This window comes from Sitodiplosis mosellana, unplaced genomic scaffold (assembly GCF_009176505.1).
Source record: "Sitodiplosis mosellana isolate CC-2019 unplaced genomic scaffold, AAFC_SMos_1.0 Smas_scaffold_5712, whole genome shotgun sequence".
In the NCBI taxonomy this organism is placed as follows: domain Eukaryota; kingdom Metazoa; phylum Arthropoda; class Insecta; order Diptera; family Cecidomyiidae; genus Sitodiplosis; species Sitodiplosis mosellana.
Window position 1 is genome coordinate 193,932 of NW_022600954.1, and position 23,583 is coordinate 217,514.

Consider the following 23,583-nt stretch of genomic DNA (forward strand, 5'->3'; position numbering starts at 1 on the left):
AAACTATGAATTCCATTCGCTTATTATTTTACACCACTTTTCTCGACAAGTAACAGTTTATGCAAATTATTTGCAATGAAATCCCTTGAACAATGAGCAAATGAGCATTCAAAAATCTCTTTACAAAGCTGTATCGCTATTTTGAAAATTATCATTCGAATTGAAATGGAATCTTTTCAACTAAAAGCATTTTTCATGAGCTTTTTGATCTTCGCACATTTTATCTGAATTTTTTTGAATGTTTCATGAACACAAATTAAATGACATACCGATTTTCTTTTCTGTGTTTTTTTCTTCGATTTTTGTCTACATTTTTATCCCATTGAAAAAATAAACACGATCTAATTTTGATTTAATAAATGATGCTTTGAATACTCACGAGTTTCGTCTTGATTAAACAATATGTTGGATAAAAGTTTGGGCGCAACATTATGGAAATTGGTCGAAAAAACATGATTTTATTTCTAAAATAACAAAATGAACTCCCGGTAGAAAAATGTATCGCTAAAAGTTGCACATGAACGAATATTTCAAACAAATCGAGAAGAATTCGATCGATTCGAAGTGTATTCCAAGTGAACCGAACTGAGAGACGTTCAACGCAACATCGGTGGTTCCACGCGTATCAAATTTCATTCCACGAAACCAAAAAAATTCCACCGGAAATCGAATTTAATATGGCACGCGGTCAGACGGTTTTCTATCAAAAACACTCTTTTGCTTGAGATTTCATTCGATCGTCGCGATTTTTCTGTTCATAATCGATTCAACTGGAAATATTTGTTAAAATTCTCACTTATCTGTTTTTCCATTTTTTGTTATTCTGAGTTTATTTTCACGTCATTTCTGTATAAATCGCGGGTTTTCAGCCATTTCACAAAGAAACACTTTGAATTCACTCGAATGGAATTTTTATCTCGGCTCGTCAAAAATGTCATTCATCGTTTAAGAAAACTAGTAATTTTAAAAAAGCAAATCAAGAAGAAATTTCTTCCAAAAAGTGGATTTTATTTATAAAAAGATGAACTTGTATTTCTGGATAGAGAGAAATTATTTAGAAAATCGCGACAGCAGAGCAAGTGTTCAAAATGAACCTATTTCTTTCACTTCGATCCCACGAATGATGCGAAGAGTGTTCGCTCGGAGTTTGGTGTGAGTTCCTGATTGTACAATGTACATGTATTTTTAAGTCCGCGAATTTCCCCTCCGATCGCGTAACGATGACGAAGAGAAAAAAAAGGAATAGAACTGAATGTGGGGAAACAAACGGCGACACACACATATGTACTTTGACCATCGAAAAGGGTTACCGCTTTTGTTTTCGAAATATTTGTTCTTTCCGAATCGATTCAACATGTTTCGAAATTTCGAAAAATCGGAACACATTTGAACATGAATGAAATGCTATAGTGCTGGAGCACCAAGTAAATTCATTCGATTTAATTTTATTATGGAATACTTCTTGACAATTTTAGATCATTTTGACGGACACAGAAATCCTTCAATTCCATTTAAAGAAATGCGAATATTTTCCTGAATCTTTCTTATTTTTGACAAGTTTCAATGCTATGCAAATGTTAGTCTGAATGTTATTTAGACGTTGAAAAAGGTCCTACTGGATTTACGTGATTAATAATGTCCAACTCCAAATATCATATTTATTCAGGAAAGAAATTTAACAAAAATTCATCCGAAAAAATGTGTTATGTTTCTGAACCAAGTGTTCTGTTTAATTGTGTTTTCGTTTTATTTCTGTCTTTCGTGTCTATTCAATGTCTACAGATCTTTCAAAATGGGTTTGAACATTTATTTTCTATGAATAATCATTTCCGATTGCATTCTTTTATTCTGGAAAATATAGAGCGAAAAAGAAATATCTTTTGGGATCCACGAAATATTTCACCAAGCGAACTTTATTTGGACTGACTGACTTCATGAGATTTGGCTCTTCTAAATTTTGCGTAGAATATTTTTTCATTGAATTGTGGAATAGCCAAATTTCAAAATGAATGATTCCTTTGAAACAACCCAACTTATTTACTGATGGTTTTGCTACATTTATTTCGTTTTCCATTTGAGTTTACTCACCATTCAACCCAATCCATTTGCGCAAAATTGAATGAATTTCAATTAGGTTGGGTCCAAAACCCATAACTTGAGTAAAAGCGATTGCGATGCAGCAGCAAAAATCTCCACACACAAAATTCTTTCTCCGAAATGCACAGACAAATGCATTGGCGGTCGCCCAGACGCGATTTTATGAAGAAAATTTATCGTCTCTTGAAGTTTTATCACCGATCGGTTTTTTTCTTGAAAAAATTATTTTCCGCTGATGCAAATGAATATCATCGACGAAATTAGTCCGACTGCATATGAAATCAAACACAGTTCACTTTGTTAAGATTATGATGTCAGCTCCAAAATGATTCTCACATATTTATTGTGAAAAATGCTACTGAAATATCACTTGAACTTTAATGCATTGAAAAAGGATTTTGGAAATGCATTTTTGTTCCGAAAACGTAGAATGGTAATTTTTGAAGAACAAAAATGGCAGCGGAAAATTTTGGAATGAAAAAATGAATCGATCAAATCGAGAGAAACTTCACGAATGACATGGAGACTGCTTTGAGAAGTTGCTGTTGCTAGTGTGCAACATAGAACGTTGAAAAATGGCCGAATCGCGATCGTATTCGCTCGTGAGAGCCGAACCGATTACATGTGAATGTATGCGTCGTCTTCCCTGACATCGTTATGTCGTTTCCCCTGCGAATGTTACTAAGCAGAACGAAGAGAAAGGAATGCGTGGAGCTTTGAACATGACATCATCGCGAACACGAAACGAGGCGAACGGCTAGAATAAGATGGAATAAAAATATGAACGCCATATTGAATGTTCACGAAATTTCTCCCTTTCAATGGCTTGATCTCGCTGTGATATCACGCACACACGCCGCTATGAATCAGAGCCGCCATTCACTTTTCGAACAGTATTGCCGCTTCTAATTTAATACGCATTAATGCAATCATTTCTGAATCAATTTTTTCGAAGTTTATGAAGTCAACATATTTTCTTGAAATGAATGAAATTCCAAACAAATTATTATTATGAAAACAAAGAATGTTTGTATATTAAACACGATATTTTTGTTAGCACAAAATATTTTCTCTCAGAATTCGTTCCATCAAAACATACCACTTTTCTCCGCTTGATTTCCATTCAATTCGTTCGAGAAGTAACACACATTTTTGTTGCGTTCACAAAATTCAATCGAATGAAAAAGAGAAAACTCTGGTGTTTTCGAATATTCTCACCGACACTTGACCAATCGTTTCATTCGCCAAAATCTCACTACAACCAAAATTTCACGAGGAAAATTGAAATGCTGATAAAATGCAGTTAAATATAGCGTCGCCGTGTCAACACATTAATTCGAAAATATTTTTTGAACTAAAGTCAATCCATTCTTCTTTCAGTGACCAGTACCATTCAAAATAGTGTTCGAATTTTCCAGAGGAATTTCCAATTGTCTCAATGCCACATGGAAAAAGAGCTAAACAAATCTGGTAAGAAAGTAATTGACTGATTTATTTGGACAATTTTCTTTCGATTTTGTTCTTACGTTTTTTGCATTTTGCTTCCCTCTTAATTATCTATTTAAAATCTATTTTAAGCTATCTCGTCTTAAAAATTGGCAAAAATGCTAAACTATTTTTACGAATATTTCGTTTGAAAAATAATATTTCGAACTGAGGCAACACATTACACTTTGCGCGTTTTACTTCACTGTATTCGTGAACAACACTTGGAAGGACGTTGAATATTGAGTTAGCTACAGAAGTAAGGTTGTATCACAAATTGTGTCACTCACACAACTTGTGTGTAGCCGAAAAAATGTTCCTATGAAAGTGTTGGTGGGCGGCTTAATATGAATATTCGCCGCGAAGCGTGTTCATTGGGCAATGTGCAGCCACGCGAACGGCGCATAAGCATGATAGTCTATGTGTGTGGTCCTAAACAAAGTAGAGTAAAATACAAGCATAGAAGTTCGGTTGATTCATCTCAGGTTCGTCATTTCAGCGGAGAAATTTGGAACGGCATTGTGCAGAGTAGCTGGCGGTCAGCCACGCAAAATATCTCAATAAGAACAACAAAAATCTGCACGACAGCCATATTGCATTATTCAACATGTATGGAAACGAAATAGCAAGACATGTTATAGACTCTCACAGGCTTTCATCGAACGAATAATTTCTCAATGAGAAATTTTCATTCCATAACATATGAATAAAATTTCATCTTTTCAATAATGTTTTGATCCATTTTTCTGTGATTTACTTCTATTTGAATTTTATTTGTTCATCACATTCAATGGCAACATACATTTGGAATATGAACGTGAAAAACTTACGTCACGTTTACGTACAATTTTCGAAGTGACTATTAACACATCTTGAATTGTCTAAATCGATGTTTCTGTGAACATTTTGTGCATTTTACTTAAAAAAACAAGAATGACATTTGTTTTCTCACGTTCAAGCTGATGAAATATATGAAATTACAAAATATATTGGGCATCAGGATGTCTCCTGAAAAGGAATTTAGCGTTTTGCTTGCAAACCAATTTTTGTAACGTTTTTGTACAGAATAAGTACTACGTTTTTGGAAATAAAATTTATTGATGACATTTTCGATATCAGAGGCTCAAATTAATCATTTGATATTATTAATCGCTTCTTTGAACATGGACTTTTTGCTTAGCAACTGAAAAGTGTCGATGGATCTTAAAACGCCGAAAGGTATGCAACATTTGAGACATTCACGACTATATAGCTTACGGTTCGTACCATACAAAAAGATTTCTCCTTACTCGCAAAATGCCAAAAAAATAACAAATGACGAAAAATAATTATAAAACGATGGATCATGGTGAAAAAAAAGAAAAAGGCAATATATATTAGACATTTTTTAAGAGAAATCATTTTGAAGTGATATGAATTTGCTATAGAATCTACCGGTTCCCTTTGCCATGGTGTTTCTATCACCGAATTATCCTTTTCTTAGTTGAATTTCATTCAACATTTCATTGAATACCATAATGGTATAAGAGACCTAAAAAAATTTGAAGACGCTAAATCGTTCTTATTTATGCCTCTAAAAATGCACAGTTTTAATCACCAACATCTTCAAATGAGGGAGATACATTCGAAAGTCGATTCCTATTAGCTTTTTGGTTAGACTAAGAATATCCACTAAACCAGCACACATGGATAGAATATCGCCATAAAATGTTGACACAAACTGTTTCGCGCTAATTCATACATGATAGCAACCAGTTGATATGTGTAACAGGGTTCGCATTGGTAACCATGGAGAATACAATTGTTTGTAAATATATTGATTTAGATAGTTCCACACAATTGATAGGAAATATAGTTGAAAATGGCTCATCATGATTTAAAGAAAGGCACAGCCTATTTATACGGAAGGTGAATTAAATGTTAAAAACCAAAAATAAACAACTGTTACAATCAAAGTTTCATTATTTAATCAATTCATATTCTGTAGAGTTGTGCCGCATCTGATAAATGAACGAGTGAAAATTGCATATTGTACTGACATGGACAAGTCAGTGTTGATTAGTAATTTTGAAAAACGAAGTTGGCAATCTGTGAGTGCCGAAGACGAATGGAATTTCTATTGGGCCAGCACAACAACTTGTCGAAATATTTTCAGCGTTGAAAGTGGCTACCGCATGCAAGATAATCAGTAAAGAAAACAAAAATGGTAAAAAAATTGGAACAATTGGGAAATTAATTGTGTGGTTTTGATTCACCTTTTTTAAGGATTATAAATCACTTTCCAAACCACTATGAACTGTCAAGGAAGGATCTATTGGTGAAAAATATCAAACGCTATCGTAAAGATTTAGAAAGAGACAGTAGTGCATTGGCTGAAAAGATCGATACTGGTGTTGCTGGATTGAAGTATCTTTACTTGGACTTTATACCAACTACATTTGTTCTACCTGCTGGTACATAAACATTTACACGTGGTATAATATCCTCTTTCTTGTACGAATTTCCAAATTCTCTTTCAGATTATAACATGTTTGTTGAGGAATACAGAAAAAATCCACAAACAACGTGGATAATGAAACCGTGTGGGAAGTCACAGGGAGCTGGTATTTTTTTGATTAATAAATTATCGAAATTGAAAAAATGGTCACGTGAAGCTCGGAGTAATGCATTCAATCCACAAATCACGTCTGGAAAAGAAAGTTACGTCATTTCAAGATATATTGACAACCCGCTATTGATTGGAGGCAAAAAGTTCGACTTGCGATTATACGTGCTTGTAACATCGTTTCGTCCACTCAAAGCCTATTTGTTTAAATTGGGGTTTTGCCGTTTTTGTACGGTGAAATATGATACGAGCGTTACAGAGCTAGATAATATGTACGTTCACTTAACCAATGTTAGCGTCCAAAAACATGGGGTAAGTTTTTTTTAGAAAAACCCATATTCTAATCGGAAATAATTAAAATTTTGACTTTTTTCTCTAGGGCGAGTACAACACATTACATGGTGGTAAATGGTCTGTACAAAATTTGAAATTGTTTCTTGAAGGCACACGCGGTAAAGAAGTCACTGATAAATTGTTCGGGAACATTTCGTGGTTAATTGTTCATTCATTACGTGCTGTGGCGCCGGTAATGGTTGCGGATCGACATTGTTTTGAATGCTATGGCTACGACATAATCATTGATAATACGCTCAAGCCATGGCTTGTGGAAGTAAACGCATCACCGTCTTTGACATCAACTACGGTTAACGATCGAATTCTCAAATATAAACTGATCGATAATATTTTATCGATTGTTCTACCGAAAAGTGGACTACCAGATGTTCGCTGGAACAAAGTACCAGACGCAGATTCATTGGGTAATTTTGAATTGCTTCTAGATGAGGAATTGACAGCACATGAAGAAAGCGGCCAAAATCAACAACGGGAAAGAAATATCAGACAAACGACTGGCAGCAATCGTTGGAAATAATTTCAGACATTAGAAGTTCAATAAAGATATTAAGATAAGTTGACCTGTTTTATTTTTTATTCTATTTACCAAAAAATGGCTTTCGTACATTGCTTTAGTCCGACACCGTGTCCGAATATTTCTTCAAATTTAACTTCGCGATACTTTAAATGATTACTTCATGTAATATGGTCCCAATTTTGTTTCATTTTTGATTTCGGCACAAGAATATTGGGGGTCCTTAGAAACAATGGATCGTGAGTAAACCTCAAATGCACAGTGTCGCCGGCAAATGCGACAAATATGGAACTGGAGATAATGAACGCCATACAATCGCAACACAAACCATCAAAGAAATTGATTTAATTATTATCTCTATAGTTTTCCTAACATATTTCGATTTTTTCAGAAGAAGTGTTTTTAACAAAAATCGATTTTGAAATTTCGAGGTTTTGGAATTGAATTTTGTTCAATTTTTCATGAAGAATTTTATGGTGGTTTCAGTTTTCATTTATGATGAGTCGTTTTGAAAAATTTGCCAGGTTAATAACGAAAATATGTTATTAACTAGCATTTTTGGGTTAATTTTTCAAAATGCTCAATCGAAGCTTCAACAAAATTCTTCGTGAGAAACTAAACAAAATCCGAATTTAAAACCCCAGATTTTCAAAATCGAATTTTGTTGAAAAACACTTTTTCTGAAAAAAATCGAAATATGTTGGGAAAACTATAAGTATCTCTCAGTTTTGATTTGAAAACCTGACAAAAGAAACAGCTTTGAGTAGCTTGTATTGTTAGTAATTGTATCTGAAATTGTCTTTAGTTCTGTATTGACATGGATGAAAGACCATTCTCTTTAACTGGTTTTCAACGATTTGCACGTACAAGCGAGCCTCAATTGTTTCAATCCCTGATAATGGAAACTATACATACAAATTGGTCAAAACTGTAAAGACTCAGCATCAAAAAATGGTCGAAACAATCGCGGCTCACCTGTATTGAATGATTGGTATATATATATACTCATCTAAGATGTATGAGTCACGAATCGCGTTGGGAAGTGCCCAGTGGTGACGATTTAACCATTTCATGGAAAGCTACAATGCAATTCTATTTCTTTGTGTTTCATTTAAACAGCGTGAGAAAATTTATCTTTTTTTCTTCGGCTATTCTTTATTCTTTATTGATAAATGGCAATCGGGATATATAAAATCCAATGGAACCACTTACAAAATGTAATTAAAATCATTTTTGAAGATGTTTTTAACATAATGGTCATTGCTCATTTGGTTTGGGATTCTGCTGAAATTGTATGTGTTTGAATGATGATATTCGAAATGATTAAAATTCCTACAATTAAAACAATTAAAACATTCTATTCGCTTTTTGTATTTTCATCAGTATTTTTTTAATTTCATGCTGCTCCTAAGTTAAATGTCTTTAAAAACGGTTCATAGAAAATCAAAAGCATTTTTTATTTCAATTTTCAATCAGTTAGCTGAATTACATACATCAGGAAACTGTAAATCATTTTTGAAAACTGGAAAATACTATGATCATTATTAAAAATTTGTATTAACCCATTAACGCCCGGGTTAACATCTTTGAATTAGGCTTTTTATAATTTTTGCCCAAATGAATTTACATAAGTTGTCTTTGCATAGTTCAGTTCTGAAAGGGGTCTCATTCTGATTTTTGCTCCATATTGCATGCGACCTAACACTAGTACCAACATCTTATGTTTTTGGATTGGCAGCAAATATGTAGAAAATTGATTCAAGGCATCTACTACGGTGTTATTCTACGAGGAAATGTCTGAATTAAATTGAAAAAATTCAATCTAGGGGAATATCACGCTTAAATTATTTTAAATATTGCAAAAAAATCCAATTTATCTCTAAGAATCTGTCGTATGAAATATGGTGGATATTTGTGAATACGGCGGAATATTGTGGATTTTTGTGATTATGAATGATATTTAAATGTATTTATTCGGATTTAATGCAAAAAATCTCAAAGATATAAGACCCAAAATCCACAAAAATCTGATTTATTTATTCGAAATATTCGAAAATATGTCATACAATTGATGTTTATTTCAAATATCTCAAATATCTCACAAGATTCAGGAGCGTGATATTCCTCTAGAATTCAATTTCAATTCAATTCATATATTACTGCATCAGCCACTTTTACGCCAATGCCGCACAAGATTAGAAGTTGTATATAGGCACAAGCGGCCGATCCAGGTCCAGCACCCCAATCATCCTTAATTGAATGATGTTAAAAATAAGAATCCAACTCTAATTATGATATTTCAAACAAATGCAAACCTTTAGATACAGAAAAATCGAAGCTGAAATCGTGTAACACAACAGTCCGGGCTGCATAAAAAATTTCCAATAGTATAAATTGGTGAGATGATTAGATCGTAGTTATCCAGGATAAACATGTTATAAAATGGCACACAATACATTAGAAACAATGAAATTAAAATGAGAAGGACAATTTTGATTGAATCAATGAGTAGATCGACAGTTTTTTCATCACAAACTTTATTAGTTTTCAGTGTGAAGTCGTTAATATTGTAGATAAAATCGCCAGCAAAATTGTAAATGCGATAGAATTGTATTCGAGTGGATGGTATCAATATAAGGCCATTCACGATTAAGCTCTATAATAAATGATGGTTATTTTTTTATATTTCAAGATAAATTGATTTGTTATTATTAAAAAAATAAAATTCAAGCTGATAGCTCACCGGTATTACAAGACCGAGCAATGATGTGGATTGCATCGCTATTAGGGGCTCATCTCGGTAATAGTACATCGTATAGAACATGAGAACGATGTAATTTGTTGCAAGAAAACCTGGAATTGCACTCTTCAGCGTCAACATAAAATGTGGACCCATAAAGTCACAACCGATATAACTTAATATAAATATATCACCACTTCGAACGAATTGCCATTTTTGTCGCGGCGTTTCGGATAAATAATCATTTTTGAGATATTGAAATTTATTGAAAAGTAGTTTAAACACATTCACATTCATGTGTTACGAGTTGCGAAACTTTCGTGGTTTTCTGTAAAGAATTTCTAACAACTGAACGTCTCGTACCGTTTGGCGTGCTCAAAAGCTTTATCGTTGCACTATTTCATGCCCATTTCAAAATTTTCCCATCGGATATTGATTAGTTAAACTAGGAATTGTTGTTTGTGACCTCTAAATTTATTTCAACAATTTTCTTAAAGTTTTCACAGGCGTTTTGGAAAATAAATCGAAAATATCCCAATTTAATTTTGATGTTTTGCATGTTTGTAGACAATTTTATAGGGGTTAGACACATGGAAATGGACTTCAATGTTTTCCAATGTCATTGTTGTTGTTCTTGTCGTCCATTTCGTGCGAATCTTCTGTGTATTCTTTTGTTTGTGGGATTCGACGGTCAGTGGAACAGCAGGTTTATCGTGTTTAGTGTTTAGATTCCTAGTTAACAGTTTTGTTTTCTTTCCCCCTCGACTATTTTATCAATTGAAAATAATAAACTGACTCTATTACTAATTGAAGGCCATTTTTTCATATTTTCGAAGGAATGTATTCACATACATTCATTATTCTAAAACAAACAAACTCTTTACAAAACAAACAGGAACACGCGAAGAGAAAACTACTGTTCTGCCATGTCATTTACAGCAATTCTTTTTATGCATTTTTAATGAATCACCGCTGAAGGAATCCGGTTGATGCGAGTAAAAAGAGTGAAATGCTATCGGCTTCGTTACCCAAAATGACACATATTTCAAAATTGCCTAAAAACATAATCGGAATTTCAAAACTCATTCTATCTAGTGTAAAATGCTCTTTGGGAAAGTGAAAAAAAAACTTTTTTAAGAAACAAATTTCATGTTACGCTCAAAAGGTACGCACAGTACATAAGAGCCAATGCAAAAGTCAATTGATGCGCATAAGTAGCGCCACCTCTAATGATTACGGAGAGTTACCATAAGTCGTATGCAATTGATGTTGAGAAAAAGAAGAAGAAGAAGTAGACATTCTATTCATTTATATGGCAATAATGACAATCAGTAGAGATGGTGCTCATGTGCCGATCATATCACTGTTCCAACCCTTCGTTTACGCTTCAGTGCAAACACTTCTGGTATTCTCAGCGACACATATGATTTGTTTAACAAGTTGAGATTTTCTTCAGGTATGTGACCTATACAGGTTGATACCAATAACTTTCAGAAATATATAAAGAGTCTAATGTATCATGAATCGTAATTTATGATTAATCAATAATTAATGGTTAACAATTCAACCGAAATGTAAAAGAGAAACAAAGTCATAATTCAATTATCAAATGAAAAATTCATGACATCCAAAGTTGCTTATTAGCTATTAGACTCTACAGATTGAAACAATATCGTTTTTAATTTAGCCGTATAAAGTAAGTCATACACACACACACACAAACACACACATCTTTCCCTTCACACACTTTTCTCACACATTCTTTCATTGGAATTGATTCACCTTTGATGAACACAAATTATGCAAATTTCGAGAAGAAAGAGAAAAGAGGTGAAGCATTGGGTTTGGTAACATAATCTTCATAAAAAAAACGTAACGGATATCATATAGTTTAGCAAAGATCACATTGGCATTTGTCTATTGTTGGACGATGAACAGTTTGGCCTGCATCACAGAATTACGACCAAATGATGTACATTCAATTGCTCAAACTTGATGAATTTCATTTCAATCGGCACTTTTTGCACGTATTAAATAATATGGAAGAGTGCTGCATGCATTTTGTGTGTATGTGTGGATGTGCTGAAGTACACATAAATGCATGAATCGTCATAAATTCACTTTTCGATTATGGAAAAATGCCATGCTTGCGCCTTGTAACCGTTGGAGCATGCACGGACCGCGCAGAGTTGTGTGTGTGCCGACCCAATAGCACACTTCATATACTTCTCGTCTTTGGAGACGATAGTTGTCTTGGTGCGACACATATGATTTTGATTACTCTCTCCCTCTCTCTCTCTTTCTCTTCCATTCATCTTTCGCATCGCGTTTTATCTTGCAAATTTTAATTCTGAGAGACGCGAGTTGGATTGTCTGTGAGGTGAGTGATTCAACTGTGAGTCTCTATGTGTGTTTGTGTTATGGTAAATGAGAGGCCGGATAGTGAGGTATTGTTTCGTTTGTTTGATACTCAAAACAATTGGTAAACAGTCGGTTTTGATCACTGCTACGGTACAGTTGAAACGGTTATTTTATTGGACGCTTCGTTTGTTTTGTTCACAATGAGCGTAAGCGGTTGCTACTGAAGTTGTGTCCGAGATCTATTTGGAATTGTATCACGTATTTCACCAATTATCTCATTTGATTTCCTATATTAAGATAGTAACAAAACATTCGCGCACGCACATGCTTGCAATTTTCTGTTGTATATTTTTTGCCGTTTCTTCCTATGAATGGTTGCATCTTCGGTTTTATTCATTGTTTACTCACGTATGACTCGTGCAATTTACGCCTATCTGAAGTAGATTCCTGATTAGATAAAATAGTTTCTCTAAAAATATCGAAAGTGAATGATATGAATTTCAGTCGATTTCAAATTAGTTACACTTTATCGGAGTAGAGATCGTGTTTAGAAGGTTAATTAAAATGTAATAAGCTGAATTGTCGGCATGACGGAAAAAATCAAAGAGCTAATCAGAGTTTAAAATGCGATTAAAGAGTGTCGCATTTAAAAATAAGTGAATTGAGCAAATATTCACATTGTCTTTGTATGTATCGAAGACAAAAGAGAAAAAAAACAAAAGTGACTTTTAACAATCCGGTGATTAATTGATTTAATGCATCAGCTAGAACTAATTACAATGTGTTTATTAAATGAAAAGTCATTAAAGATGAAATAACGGTAAATCAACTGCTATATGACAGTCGACACTGATAAAAAATAGAAACACACCGGGCTGTGATTGCAATAATAGTTCAGTTAAAATTCGATTAATGTCGGCTCGAGTTAATTTGAAGTGAACTGTAATCATTATCAATGAAACGTAGAAAACTTATTATCGAATCAATGAAAAGTTTTTATTGAAAACTAATGAAAGTGATGTTCGTTTACGTAAAAACCAACGATAAACTACCTCCATTGATGACAGAAATACCACATTGATTAGTGAATGTGAAATTATTCGAAAGAAAGAGATAAGCCGCAGCAAAAAGAAGAAAAAAACGCGAAATCGATAGAAAACATTAGCATTTTTGCGGAGAAAAGAGATTTAATACGTGTAAATTTGCCGACTAGGAATAATTTATCGATAGTTTGATTTCCGTGACACAAGCATGGTGATTCAATTTTTGGCTTCGGCCAGTGCAAGCGCTGCTAAAGCTGCTATTCCAGCTGTTGCTGGGGCCGCTTCGACGGTAGTCACCTCGGCTGTGAAATCAGCCGCATCGAGTGTAGTCGCAGGGGCGGGAAAAGCCCTTGTTTCGGGTGTTGCATCAAAGGTAAGGCTCTTCTCATCATAATTAAATCATTTCTGAGCCATAGAATCCAAATTACTTGATGTGAGTCTTTATTAATCATACATCAATCCATGTCATAGGTGGTTCCGGCCGTCTTGGGAACTTCGGGAAAAATTATTTCAGCGAAGGCAGCTGCTGTTACCGGAATAGGATCAACTCTATTGAAAGCAACACCAATTGTTGCGCCAGTTGTTATTGGTGCCGGAAAACTTACGGCAACCGTTGCAATCGCTCTGAAAGCAGCCACAGCCATCATTGGAGTTGGAAAGATTTCCATTTTGCCGGTTTTAATTGCTTCTCTTGTCTACTACAACTATGACTTTTTCGATCCCGAAAATCGACCATTCAATATGAAACAAATCGATCCGGACTACGACTTCGTCATAGTAGGCGGAGGGTCAGCCGGATCAGTGCTGGCGAATCGATTGAGTGAGATCAGCAGCTGGAAAGTGTTACTACTTGAGGCCGGCGGGCATGAAACGGAAATATCTGATGTGCCGATTCTGTCGCTTTACTTGCATAAGAGCAAATTGGATTGGAAATATAGGTAAAAATATGGCATTTTGTAACGCTTTATTTTTTCTATTTCCATGGGTGAGATTGAGGTGACGGTAGATTTGTTCAGCTCAAACGCATTCTTGTCTTTGCCTCATTGTGAATAATATGTTTTATCATTTTTTTTTCTGTTCCATTTATCATCGCCACCATTCACATATTTATCTCACATAAATGACCATCTCAACCGGAGTGATGAAATTCACTGAAAAACCAAAATTATAATATTCGGTGCTTTTATTTTGATTCATTAAAAATGCCATAGGTTTGATAGTAAAATTTCATCAAAACCAAACGGATGATTTCGATTGGTTTGAAATGGAATCAAAATATTTGGGCGCTTCTTTCTATTTATTCGGTCAAACATTTTCGGTCCATCCAAATCGACCATGACCATTTTACTGTGTTAGAAACACATAATCCGATGCACTCATTCTTCTGGTCACCGCGTTTAATGCCATCACCCTCGAGCACATTTTTGGACTTTTTTAAAAACATTTTCCCTTTTTTTAAACTATTTATTAGTGACTAGTGCAACAATTAACTATTTTGGCACATTTTGACTATATTCTGTACTTACTCTGACTGGAATTTGAGTCATAGTTAAAAGATTTAACTGACTAAATCGGCCAACTTGATTTAATTTATTCAAATTTAATTGAAATCGACTGGAATCGATTGAAAATTCATTTGGAATTCCAGTCATAATACGCATAGAAATCCGGTAAATATTTTTTTCACAAGGGCGGCGCACACATTTTACTACTACGATGCAGGTTAGAAGTTACAAAGAAAGCGATCTTAAATGCAAACTCGTTGATAATTTGGTTCTAATATGAATGTGAGATATTCGAACAAAATTATCGACGAATATGCGTATAAGATCACAAATTTTTATAACAATAGATAAAAAATGAGAAAGAAATATGTGAATCTCTTTTACAATTCGAAATGAGATAATCCCGAGCGGAAATAGCAAAATCATACATACATATTACGATATACAGCGACAACAACAGAGTGTTCAACAACGTAAGCCGGTGTTTTTACTTTTCTTGTTCGCGGCTGAGATTGCCACAGCAAGTTTACTATTACCGGAACATTTCGACTTTGTTTCATCACACTGGTTTTATGGTACCATCGAGAGCTCGATAGATAGAGAAAGAAAGAAGTATGGCAACGTATCGGTTGAAAAAACATAAGCCACCACAGTAGAAGCCATTTTTATTGTTTGTGCGACAAAAAATAAGACATTGCAAATTATGCGCAATGATTGGGGACATTTGCAGCCATACGAAATGGTGCATCGATTTTTGTTGTCGCTTTTCTTTTGTGTTGGCAATAATTTTTTTGCCATTCATTTTGTGTGCAACAACAGAACACGAAGTGCCGACACGTTGGAGACCAACAAATACACCATCAATTTTCGTTTGCCAAATGAATGTTCCAATTTCTTCGAAACTTTTCATTCTAATTAAATAATGACTAATGTGACGGATGCAAGTTCCTTGAAAAAAAGTATTTGTTTACTCTTTCATTTGCTTCAAAAACAACGAATAACACAATTTCGGAGGGTTACTTTCATTGATTTAGATCTATGGGTTATTCACTATCGCGTGAAATATCGCCTTTCGAAACATTCGGTTCATATCAAATGGAAATGTGCCCTAAATGGATCGGAACCGATGGCCAAGTGTTTTGCTCACAATTTGAACCACTGCCAACACACATCTATTATGTATTATTACGTTGTTTTTTTCTTATTATCTCTTTCAAACGAGTAGCGTCTACAAACAACCAGTTCGTTCAGTCGAGGTGAATGTTTGCAGATTCATTTTAGTCGATTATTCAATGCGATCGAATGAACTGGTTTCAAGGCTGCTTTTCATATCTATGCTATCAAAAAACACTGCCACAATGGACGCATCAATTAGAAAAACTCTATCCAAATCACCTATATTTTTCAAATGTTACTGTTTTCCTTGATACAAATTCAAGCGATCACTTTCATTTGCTGGTTTAATGATGAATGACATATTTTCGAGGTTTAAAACTCGTTAGATTACTTATTTCGGCGAAATTATGTAATTCGATTTGTTGCTTTTAATTTGATTTTCGCATCGTGATAACAAAGAAAAAGTGTCTTATACTCGAAACAAAAATAACAGATGATATGAAAGTAAAATCCCGTCGATGCCTATTTTTTGATACATCGATGAAAGAAAAAAAAAACGCGTCACATTTTCAGAATTAAGAGATTCAACAAAATGACATCGTTCATCAATTTATTATCGATATCTAATCAATAATTCACATTTATTTTACATTATTTGCATAAATGCATATGCTCATTGACTATACAACACCTTCACGTTTAACGTGTTTGCATTTCATGCCAAATTGATCAGTAACCGGTTGATGTAATAACACACATTTGTTGGATGCGCAGATAAAGTGTGAAATGTTACGAGAAACAAATACTTTCTTTTAGCTCAATTGCTCAAATTATGATTTAATAGCCTGTCATTTGAAACATTCACATTGAGCGAATTAGTGATAAGATCAAAGGTTGCAGCATTAATATTGCATAATTTGATTTGCAGTTTTCATAGAACATTTCACATTTTTCCCTTTTGTATCCGTAATGTTCTTCATTCTTTTTAGTTTTTGGTTGCGATCATTTACGAACATTTACTTTTTGCTGATTGGTTTCGAGAGGATAAGAATTGTACATAGAAAAACTAAGCTAAACTCGCATAAAGTTTCGTTACATCATTGATTGCGATCATTAATCGTTAGATCAGTTTGGGTCACCCATAATAAGTGTCACTTTATCCTCTAGCTCTGATGAACAATTCAATTGTACACGCAAACAGTCCCAAAATTCACGTGGATCGGATTAAGATTTTGTAGTTCAAATCCTCTTTCCCAACCATAAAAGCGGATAAAAGTGTATGACCATGCTAAAATTTTTATGAAATAATCTCGGAATTTTCAAAGCCGCCACTTATTTCTTCGCATAAATAAGTAACACAATTTTTGGCTGTAAATTGGAAATCGCCTCTTTTTACAAAGTTTGAAAAGAATTACTCTTGGTTTTATTGACCAAATGTATATTTTAATTACATTTATTTTGCGTCATCGTTTCAAAACCATTAAAATTACCCGAAAAAATGCATTTGCTGGTTTGTGATTCGGCAGATTGGTGTTTGATTGGTGACAAACCACACGCAAGCCACAAAAATTGTGTAATTTTGTGATATCCAATGCGTTTTGTGAAACCTTTTCTCAGTTAGTAGCGTCAAATATATTATAAAATTAGATAACTGAAATTGTAATGACGAAATGACTCTTTACTTGGAGAAAAAAATCCATTCTGTCGCGATGACAGCGATCGGTCATGGTATTAAATCTGGTATATTTTGGATGAATGTTTATGATGACCGCGACGCGATAGGTGATACAGTTCAAAGCACAGTAAAAGAGGAAATTCAAAGAAGTGGAAAATTTAAAACAAGCGCACTTGGCAATTTGACCCGAAGAAAGAACTAAAGAAAAATCAGAGATTTTGAGTAAAAATGCCAATGTGTTTAAGTGTACGATTGACATTCAATCTTAGTGAAAACAAACCAATTTCCAGAACAAAACAACAGTCATATACCAAAAGAAATAGGCTCAAGGTCAAATCGAGATAATTGTGTGGTTTCTTGTGGATGAAAACCACAAAACTACTTTTTTCCCATACTATTAACGCTATGGCTACGCTACTGCTACTGCTACTGTACAGTAGGTTACTGTAACAGTACGACATTTTTATCAGCTTTGATCTATCATTTTTATACGGCTGCATACGAAGTGACCAGTGTTCACATCCATTTCGTGTTATATTATTTTGCTTCAAGTTGTCATGCTTTACGTGATTATTCTGAGGTAATAAATGACCGTAAAACTCGTAACATAAAATATGTGTAAAATGACATTCACGCATTTTGGACAAAACAAAAACAAAGAATCGATTGCAGATTAATTAGAAGCCGAAGTCATGCATTGCCCGAAGCTGCTTTGGCGTAGCTGCTTTTGCGAAGCATTCATTCCTCTCGACTATCTTCAGAATAGCAATCAATTGAAGTGTTATGCAGATGCTTAAAAAATCAAATTTTTCATCTTGAATTTAAATTATGCGTGACATTGCTGTTTCTTCATGTTCGGATTCGGTCGAGACACGCACACCAAATTATGTTATAATTCGTTTCATGCAACCGGAATAATTAATGACGGTGACAGCGCGTAAGTGAAAATAGTAACGCCTTTCATCGTTTGCCGAAAATTCATAGGGAAGAACAAAAAATTCGTATGAAATTTGATGCGCTCGGATGCACTCAACAAATTAAGTAATGTTCCAAAAACAATTATCATACATCCGATGGGAACTAAACAGTTTGGTTTATATAACCAACTCAATTAATTTTTCAAAGCTCAACGCTTTTTTGTTGATTTGATGGCTTATAAAATACTCTGATTAAATTATATAATAAGCCTTTAAATAGATAGTAATAAATTCAATCTCTGTTTTGATATCTGGCGTGTGGCTCTAAACATTAATCTTGAAATTGTTGTGGCGTGGGCTTAATTTCTCTTTTCATCCTAAAATTATTCAAACCAAAACTATGGTTGAGCGACTCTTTTGGGTTTTGGGATTGACTTTTTTCATTTGTGTTTTGCATTAGTCTCTTCATTTACAGCAAGCAGGCGGCATTCAATGCATTCATAATAGCAGTAAAACGTTTGATTCAACATAAGCCGAAACTTATTTGTACAATGACTCTATAATCGTCAGGGAGAAAAACCTCACAATATAGTAACGTGTGAATTGATATGATCGACAAGACATTGTGAATGTAGATGTAGGCTCTAATAGTAATTTATTAATCATCATAGATCACATTTTTGTCTTTATTTACATACGATCTCAAGCTTAATTGGCTCTAAACAAATGAAGTGTTGTCTACAAGCGGTCTCGTGTGTTCTTCTTTTTTTCATTGGCTTCTGTTTGATATACTTATTTTCACATAACTCAAACGCAAAGGGATATTGCAACTTTTTTGACCAGAAAAAACGCCATCTAACGTCGTGCCCGTAAATTATTTTTCTGTACATTTAGATGGTAGAGCTTGAACCAAAGTTCGAAACTATGCATAATCTTGGAAAGAGCTTGATAAACTTGATCAAATACATATATTTTATGGTCGTTGCAATACTCCTATGCTCAAACGTAGTATTTTATGTCTTTGTATTCGTATCTCTTCTCAGAGACTGATTTTGAGTCACAGAACTGTCTCTTGATTTGTCTATTTTATGGCACTTTATGGCCTGGAGTGTTGACTTACTATTAAAATTTCGGCAAAATGTAAATGGTTATTGTCAGACTAGCGGCCAAATTAAATAGTTGTAAATATTTTTTCATTCCTTGAATCCGAAAAACGAAGACATTCCATTGATTGCACGCAATAAATATCAATATTGCACTGTAATGTATCAAACACGCCAAGGTGCTGTTACTAAAGTTTGAAATTCAAGGAGAAAAGATTGAGATTTTGTCAAACGAACAATATGGTGCAATTGAATCACATCTTATTACTTAACGGATGATTCAAATTATCGTTTTTATTCTTATCGATTTTCTATTGGTCAGTCAGCTCGTCATTGGATAGTCAGCCGGCCTGACTAGTGGTAAAATAAATATTGCTTATGTGAGAATGTGGACAGAGAAACTCCTTACAATGAATGCTTACTCTTGTATAGAGTATTTCATTTTTGATTAGACCCCTTTACCATCAAATACACATATTTTACTTAGACAACACACCTTTGTCGTTCTTTTGATTGGATTGTCTTAATTTGAATAGTCTGTGTTTGTAATTGAAAACCTTTCGAATGCGTTTTTTGTAGTCAACGTTATTTTATGTGTGTGTGGTTTTTTATTGCAGAACTCAGCCACAGTCGTCGGCATGCCAAGCAATGAAAGACAACCGATGCTGTTGGACAAGAGGCAAGGTTATCGGTGGATCATCAGTGAGTTTTTTTTAAAATGAAAATCGTTTTCGTAATTGTTGGAAATTACGAACTATTCAAGCAACGCGTTAGTAATTTTTTTGAAATCTTTTTTAGGTCCTCAATACCATGCTGTACGTTCGTGGCAACCGACGAGACTTTGACCAATGGGAAGCGTTGGGCAATCCAGGATGGAGTTACGAAGATGTTTTGCCATACTTCCGCAAATCGGAGGATCAACGAAATCCATACTTGGCTAAAAACCCACGATATCATGGAACAGGTGCGTTTGTGATCAAGACATGTTTGTTTAAATCTCCATTCATTTAAAGAGGGACATAGAAAAGTTTTTTTAGTTCTACAAAACGGGGCATTTATTCTTATCGGTTCATTTGGAAAATCATCAATTTTCTTCATTTTATTACTGTTTTTGTCAACAAAAGCTATATTCAAATTTCTTTCGTAGGCGGCTACCTCACTGTTCAAGATTCTCCGTATAATACACCATTGGGAACGGCCTTTTTACAAGCGGGTGAAGAACTAGGCTATGACATCGTCGATATAAATGGTGAACAACAAACTGGATTTGCCTTTTATCAATTCACAATGCGCCGTGGTGCTCGTTGCAGTGATGCCAAGGCATTCTTGCGGCCAGTTCGTCTGCGAAAAAATTTGCACGTTGCACTCTATGCACATGTGACCAAAGTGATTTTCGATGAAGAATCGAAACGAGCTCTCGGCGTTGAGTTCATTCGAAATGGAGTGAAGCAGGCGGTTTATGCGAAACGTGAAGTAATTTTATCAGCTGGCGCAATCAACAGGTACTGAATTATTAATTTCGAATCGACATATTTATACCGTTATTGAAACAAATATTGTGTTTATTTCTAAAAAAAATGTATGAAGTCCTCATTTGTTAATGCTGTCGGGCATTGGACCAAGAGCTGATTTGGAAAAAGTCGGCATTCCCGTGATTCACGATGCACCGGGTGTTGGACGCAATTTGCAAGATCACATTGCTATCGGTGGTTTGGCATTTAGAATCGATCCGAAAGTCAGTTTCCTGTTCAATCGAATGTTCAATATGAATTCGGCCGTTCGATATGCCATCACCGAAGATGGACCATTGACCAGTAGCGTTGGCTTGGAAGTTACCTCATTTATTAATACAAAATATGCAAATCATTCCGATGATTGGCCAGATATGAATCTATTTTTCACTAGTGGTTCAACACCATCCGATCCACAAGTCAAAAATGCGCATGGTCTTAAACCGGAATTCTACGAGGAAATATATAAGGAATTGGAATACAAAGATGTTTATGGCATTTTCCCAATGATATTGAGACCAAGAAGCCGTAAGTGAAGTTTGACATGATTCTTTTTATTCTGAAAAAAAAAAACGGAAAATAAGTTTGGTGTTTGGCTCATTTCAGGTGGTTTCGTTAAGATTGTTTCAAAGAATCCACTTCGATATCCATTGCTGTATCATAACTACTTGACACATCCAGACGATGTGCACGTGATGAGAGAAGGAGTGAAGGCAGCCATTGCCGTTTCCGAAACACAAGCATTGAGACGATTTGGATCACGCTTTCATTCGAAGCCATTGCCAAATTGCAAACATTTGGAACTCATGACCGACGAGTACTGGGAGTGTGTCAGTGAGTTTTTACACAATTTCATTAGAATATCTCATTTGCCTTTTAGATTCATTTGATGACAGAAAATTAATTTTTTCTCTGCATTTCAGTAAAACAATACACAATGACCATCTATCACTATTCATGTACGGCTCAAATGGGTCCGCCTACTAATCCATGGGCTGTCGTCGATCCACAACTCCGGGTTTATGGTGTGAGCGGACTTCGTGTAATCGATGCTAGCATCAGTGAGTATTTTACCACTAGATCTGTTGGTGAAACGGAGTACGAATTTAATCAATTTTTCTATCTTTCCAGTGCCAACGATTACAAGTGGGAATATCCATGCACCAGTCGTGATGATAGGCGAGAAAGGAGCGGATTTAATCAAGGAGCTGTGGTTACAAGAAGAAGTTATTCGTGCCGAACGATCAGCAAAAGCAGCGCATGTTGCAGAAGTAATAGAAACAGTCGCAGCAGCTACGAGTGCGAGAAAAGTTACCACCTTATATGCAAATGCAACGGCTGCCTAAACGAAAGACACAGAGCTGTAGACATTATTAATGAATTTTATTTAATTGTGGTAGTTAAGGAGAAACTAGCCAACTTTTATAATCAATTGACTGCAAACAAGAGATTTTTATGCACTCGAACGATTTATTTATACATGACAATTGACGTGGTTTATCACCAGTGAAACTTGAAAACGGGATACATTTTAACGATAGGACTACACTACAAAGAGATTTGAACAATGAAGGTGGACGTTGTTACAACCCATCCTTGACTAAAGTCAATTATGTAATTAATTACAATTTAGATTAAGTCTATACGAATTCATTTGAATTTTGTATATAATAATCAAGGAACAAATGATTGCCCTATTTTAGCAATGTAGTGTCCTTTTGTGTACATATTCGTCCCATCGAATTGATTCGTTTTTGTTTTTATTTTTTTAATGAATTTTGTTTAATAAACCGAAAGAAGAAGTCGTTTTTATTGAAAAATGTTTTCAAATTTATATGAAAAATGAAGGTTCATTTTGAAGAAAAGAAACGAAGAGGAAAATTTAAAGAGGAAAGATGTAGAATAAAAAAAAATAATTCAAATTAAAAATAGGTGGAGTATTTTATAAGTTCGCCATTGTGTTCGTTGTGGCCAATGAATGCAACGGAAGAAAATGTTCCGGAAGAAGATTTTATGATGATCGTGACCATTAATCAAACCGCCCAAATGTAGATAATGCCTTAAGAAGCGCGGTCAACTTTAGTCGTGCTCTCTCTTCATGTTTCGATGGTCGTTCACATTTGTAATGTAAACAACATTTTTATCACAATCACATGCCGCTTCATAATTGAATTGTCCCTTAGCGAAAATACTCTTCATTTTTGCCCTTTTGGAAATGAAATTTTTCTATGTAAATGGATGAAGATTGGTTTTAATTTAAAAAACATGGTAGTAATTTGAACGTTGCTTGAGATAAATTGATGGACAAAATGCCTTATTTTACTCTTTTTGAGAAAAAAAAACGTTGCCCCCGAGCTGCAAACTAAATTTCAAATTCAAGCCATTTCTCAGAAACTCAATTCAGCCTTGACTTATGAATTTACATCGAGTTTCATGTTCGAATCCCAACTTGCAATACGCACATTGGCTGTCAAACATAAATAAAATTGAATAATAGCAATAATAACGAAAATAATATATTTAATTGATCTTTTTGTTCGGTTGTGTATTTTTGCTC

General features: G+C 34.5%; 2 protein-coding genes across 2 annotated transcripts; both read left to right on the top strand.

Moving 5' to 3' along the window:
• Positions 1-5,442: 5,442 nt before the first annotated feature.
• Positions 5,443-7,058, top strand: LOC129572904 (polyglutamylase complex subunit TTLL1). Its single transcript, XM_055453019.1, has 5 exons — positions 5,443-5,490; positions 5,570-5,770; positions 5,848-6,035; positions 6,102-6,499; positions 6,567-7,058. Exons 1-5 carry the CDS (start codon positions 5,444-5,446, stop codon positions 7,056-7,058), a joined length of 1,326 nt encoding a protein of 441 aa, XP_055308994.1. The 5' UTR covers position 5,443.
• A 6,349-nt stretch (positions 7,059-13,407) lies between these two features.
• On the top strand, positions 13,408-22,812 carry LOC129572905 (glucose dehydrogenase [FAD, quinone]-like). Its single transcript, XM_055453020.1, has 9 exons — positions 13,408-13,572; positions 13,671-14,137; positions 20,133-20,217; positions 20,314-20,479; positions 20,663-21,017; positions 21,103-21,554; positions 21,633-21,860; positions 21,950-22,087; positions 22,158-22,812. Exons 1-9 carry the CDS (start codon positions 13,408-13,410, stop codon positions 22,370-22,372), a joined length of 2,271 nt encoding a protein of 756 aa, XP_055308995.1. The 3' UTR covers positions 22,373-22,812.
• Positions 22,813-23,583: the final 771 nt, after the last annotated feature.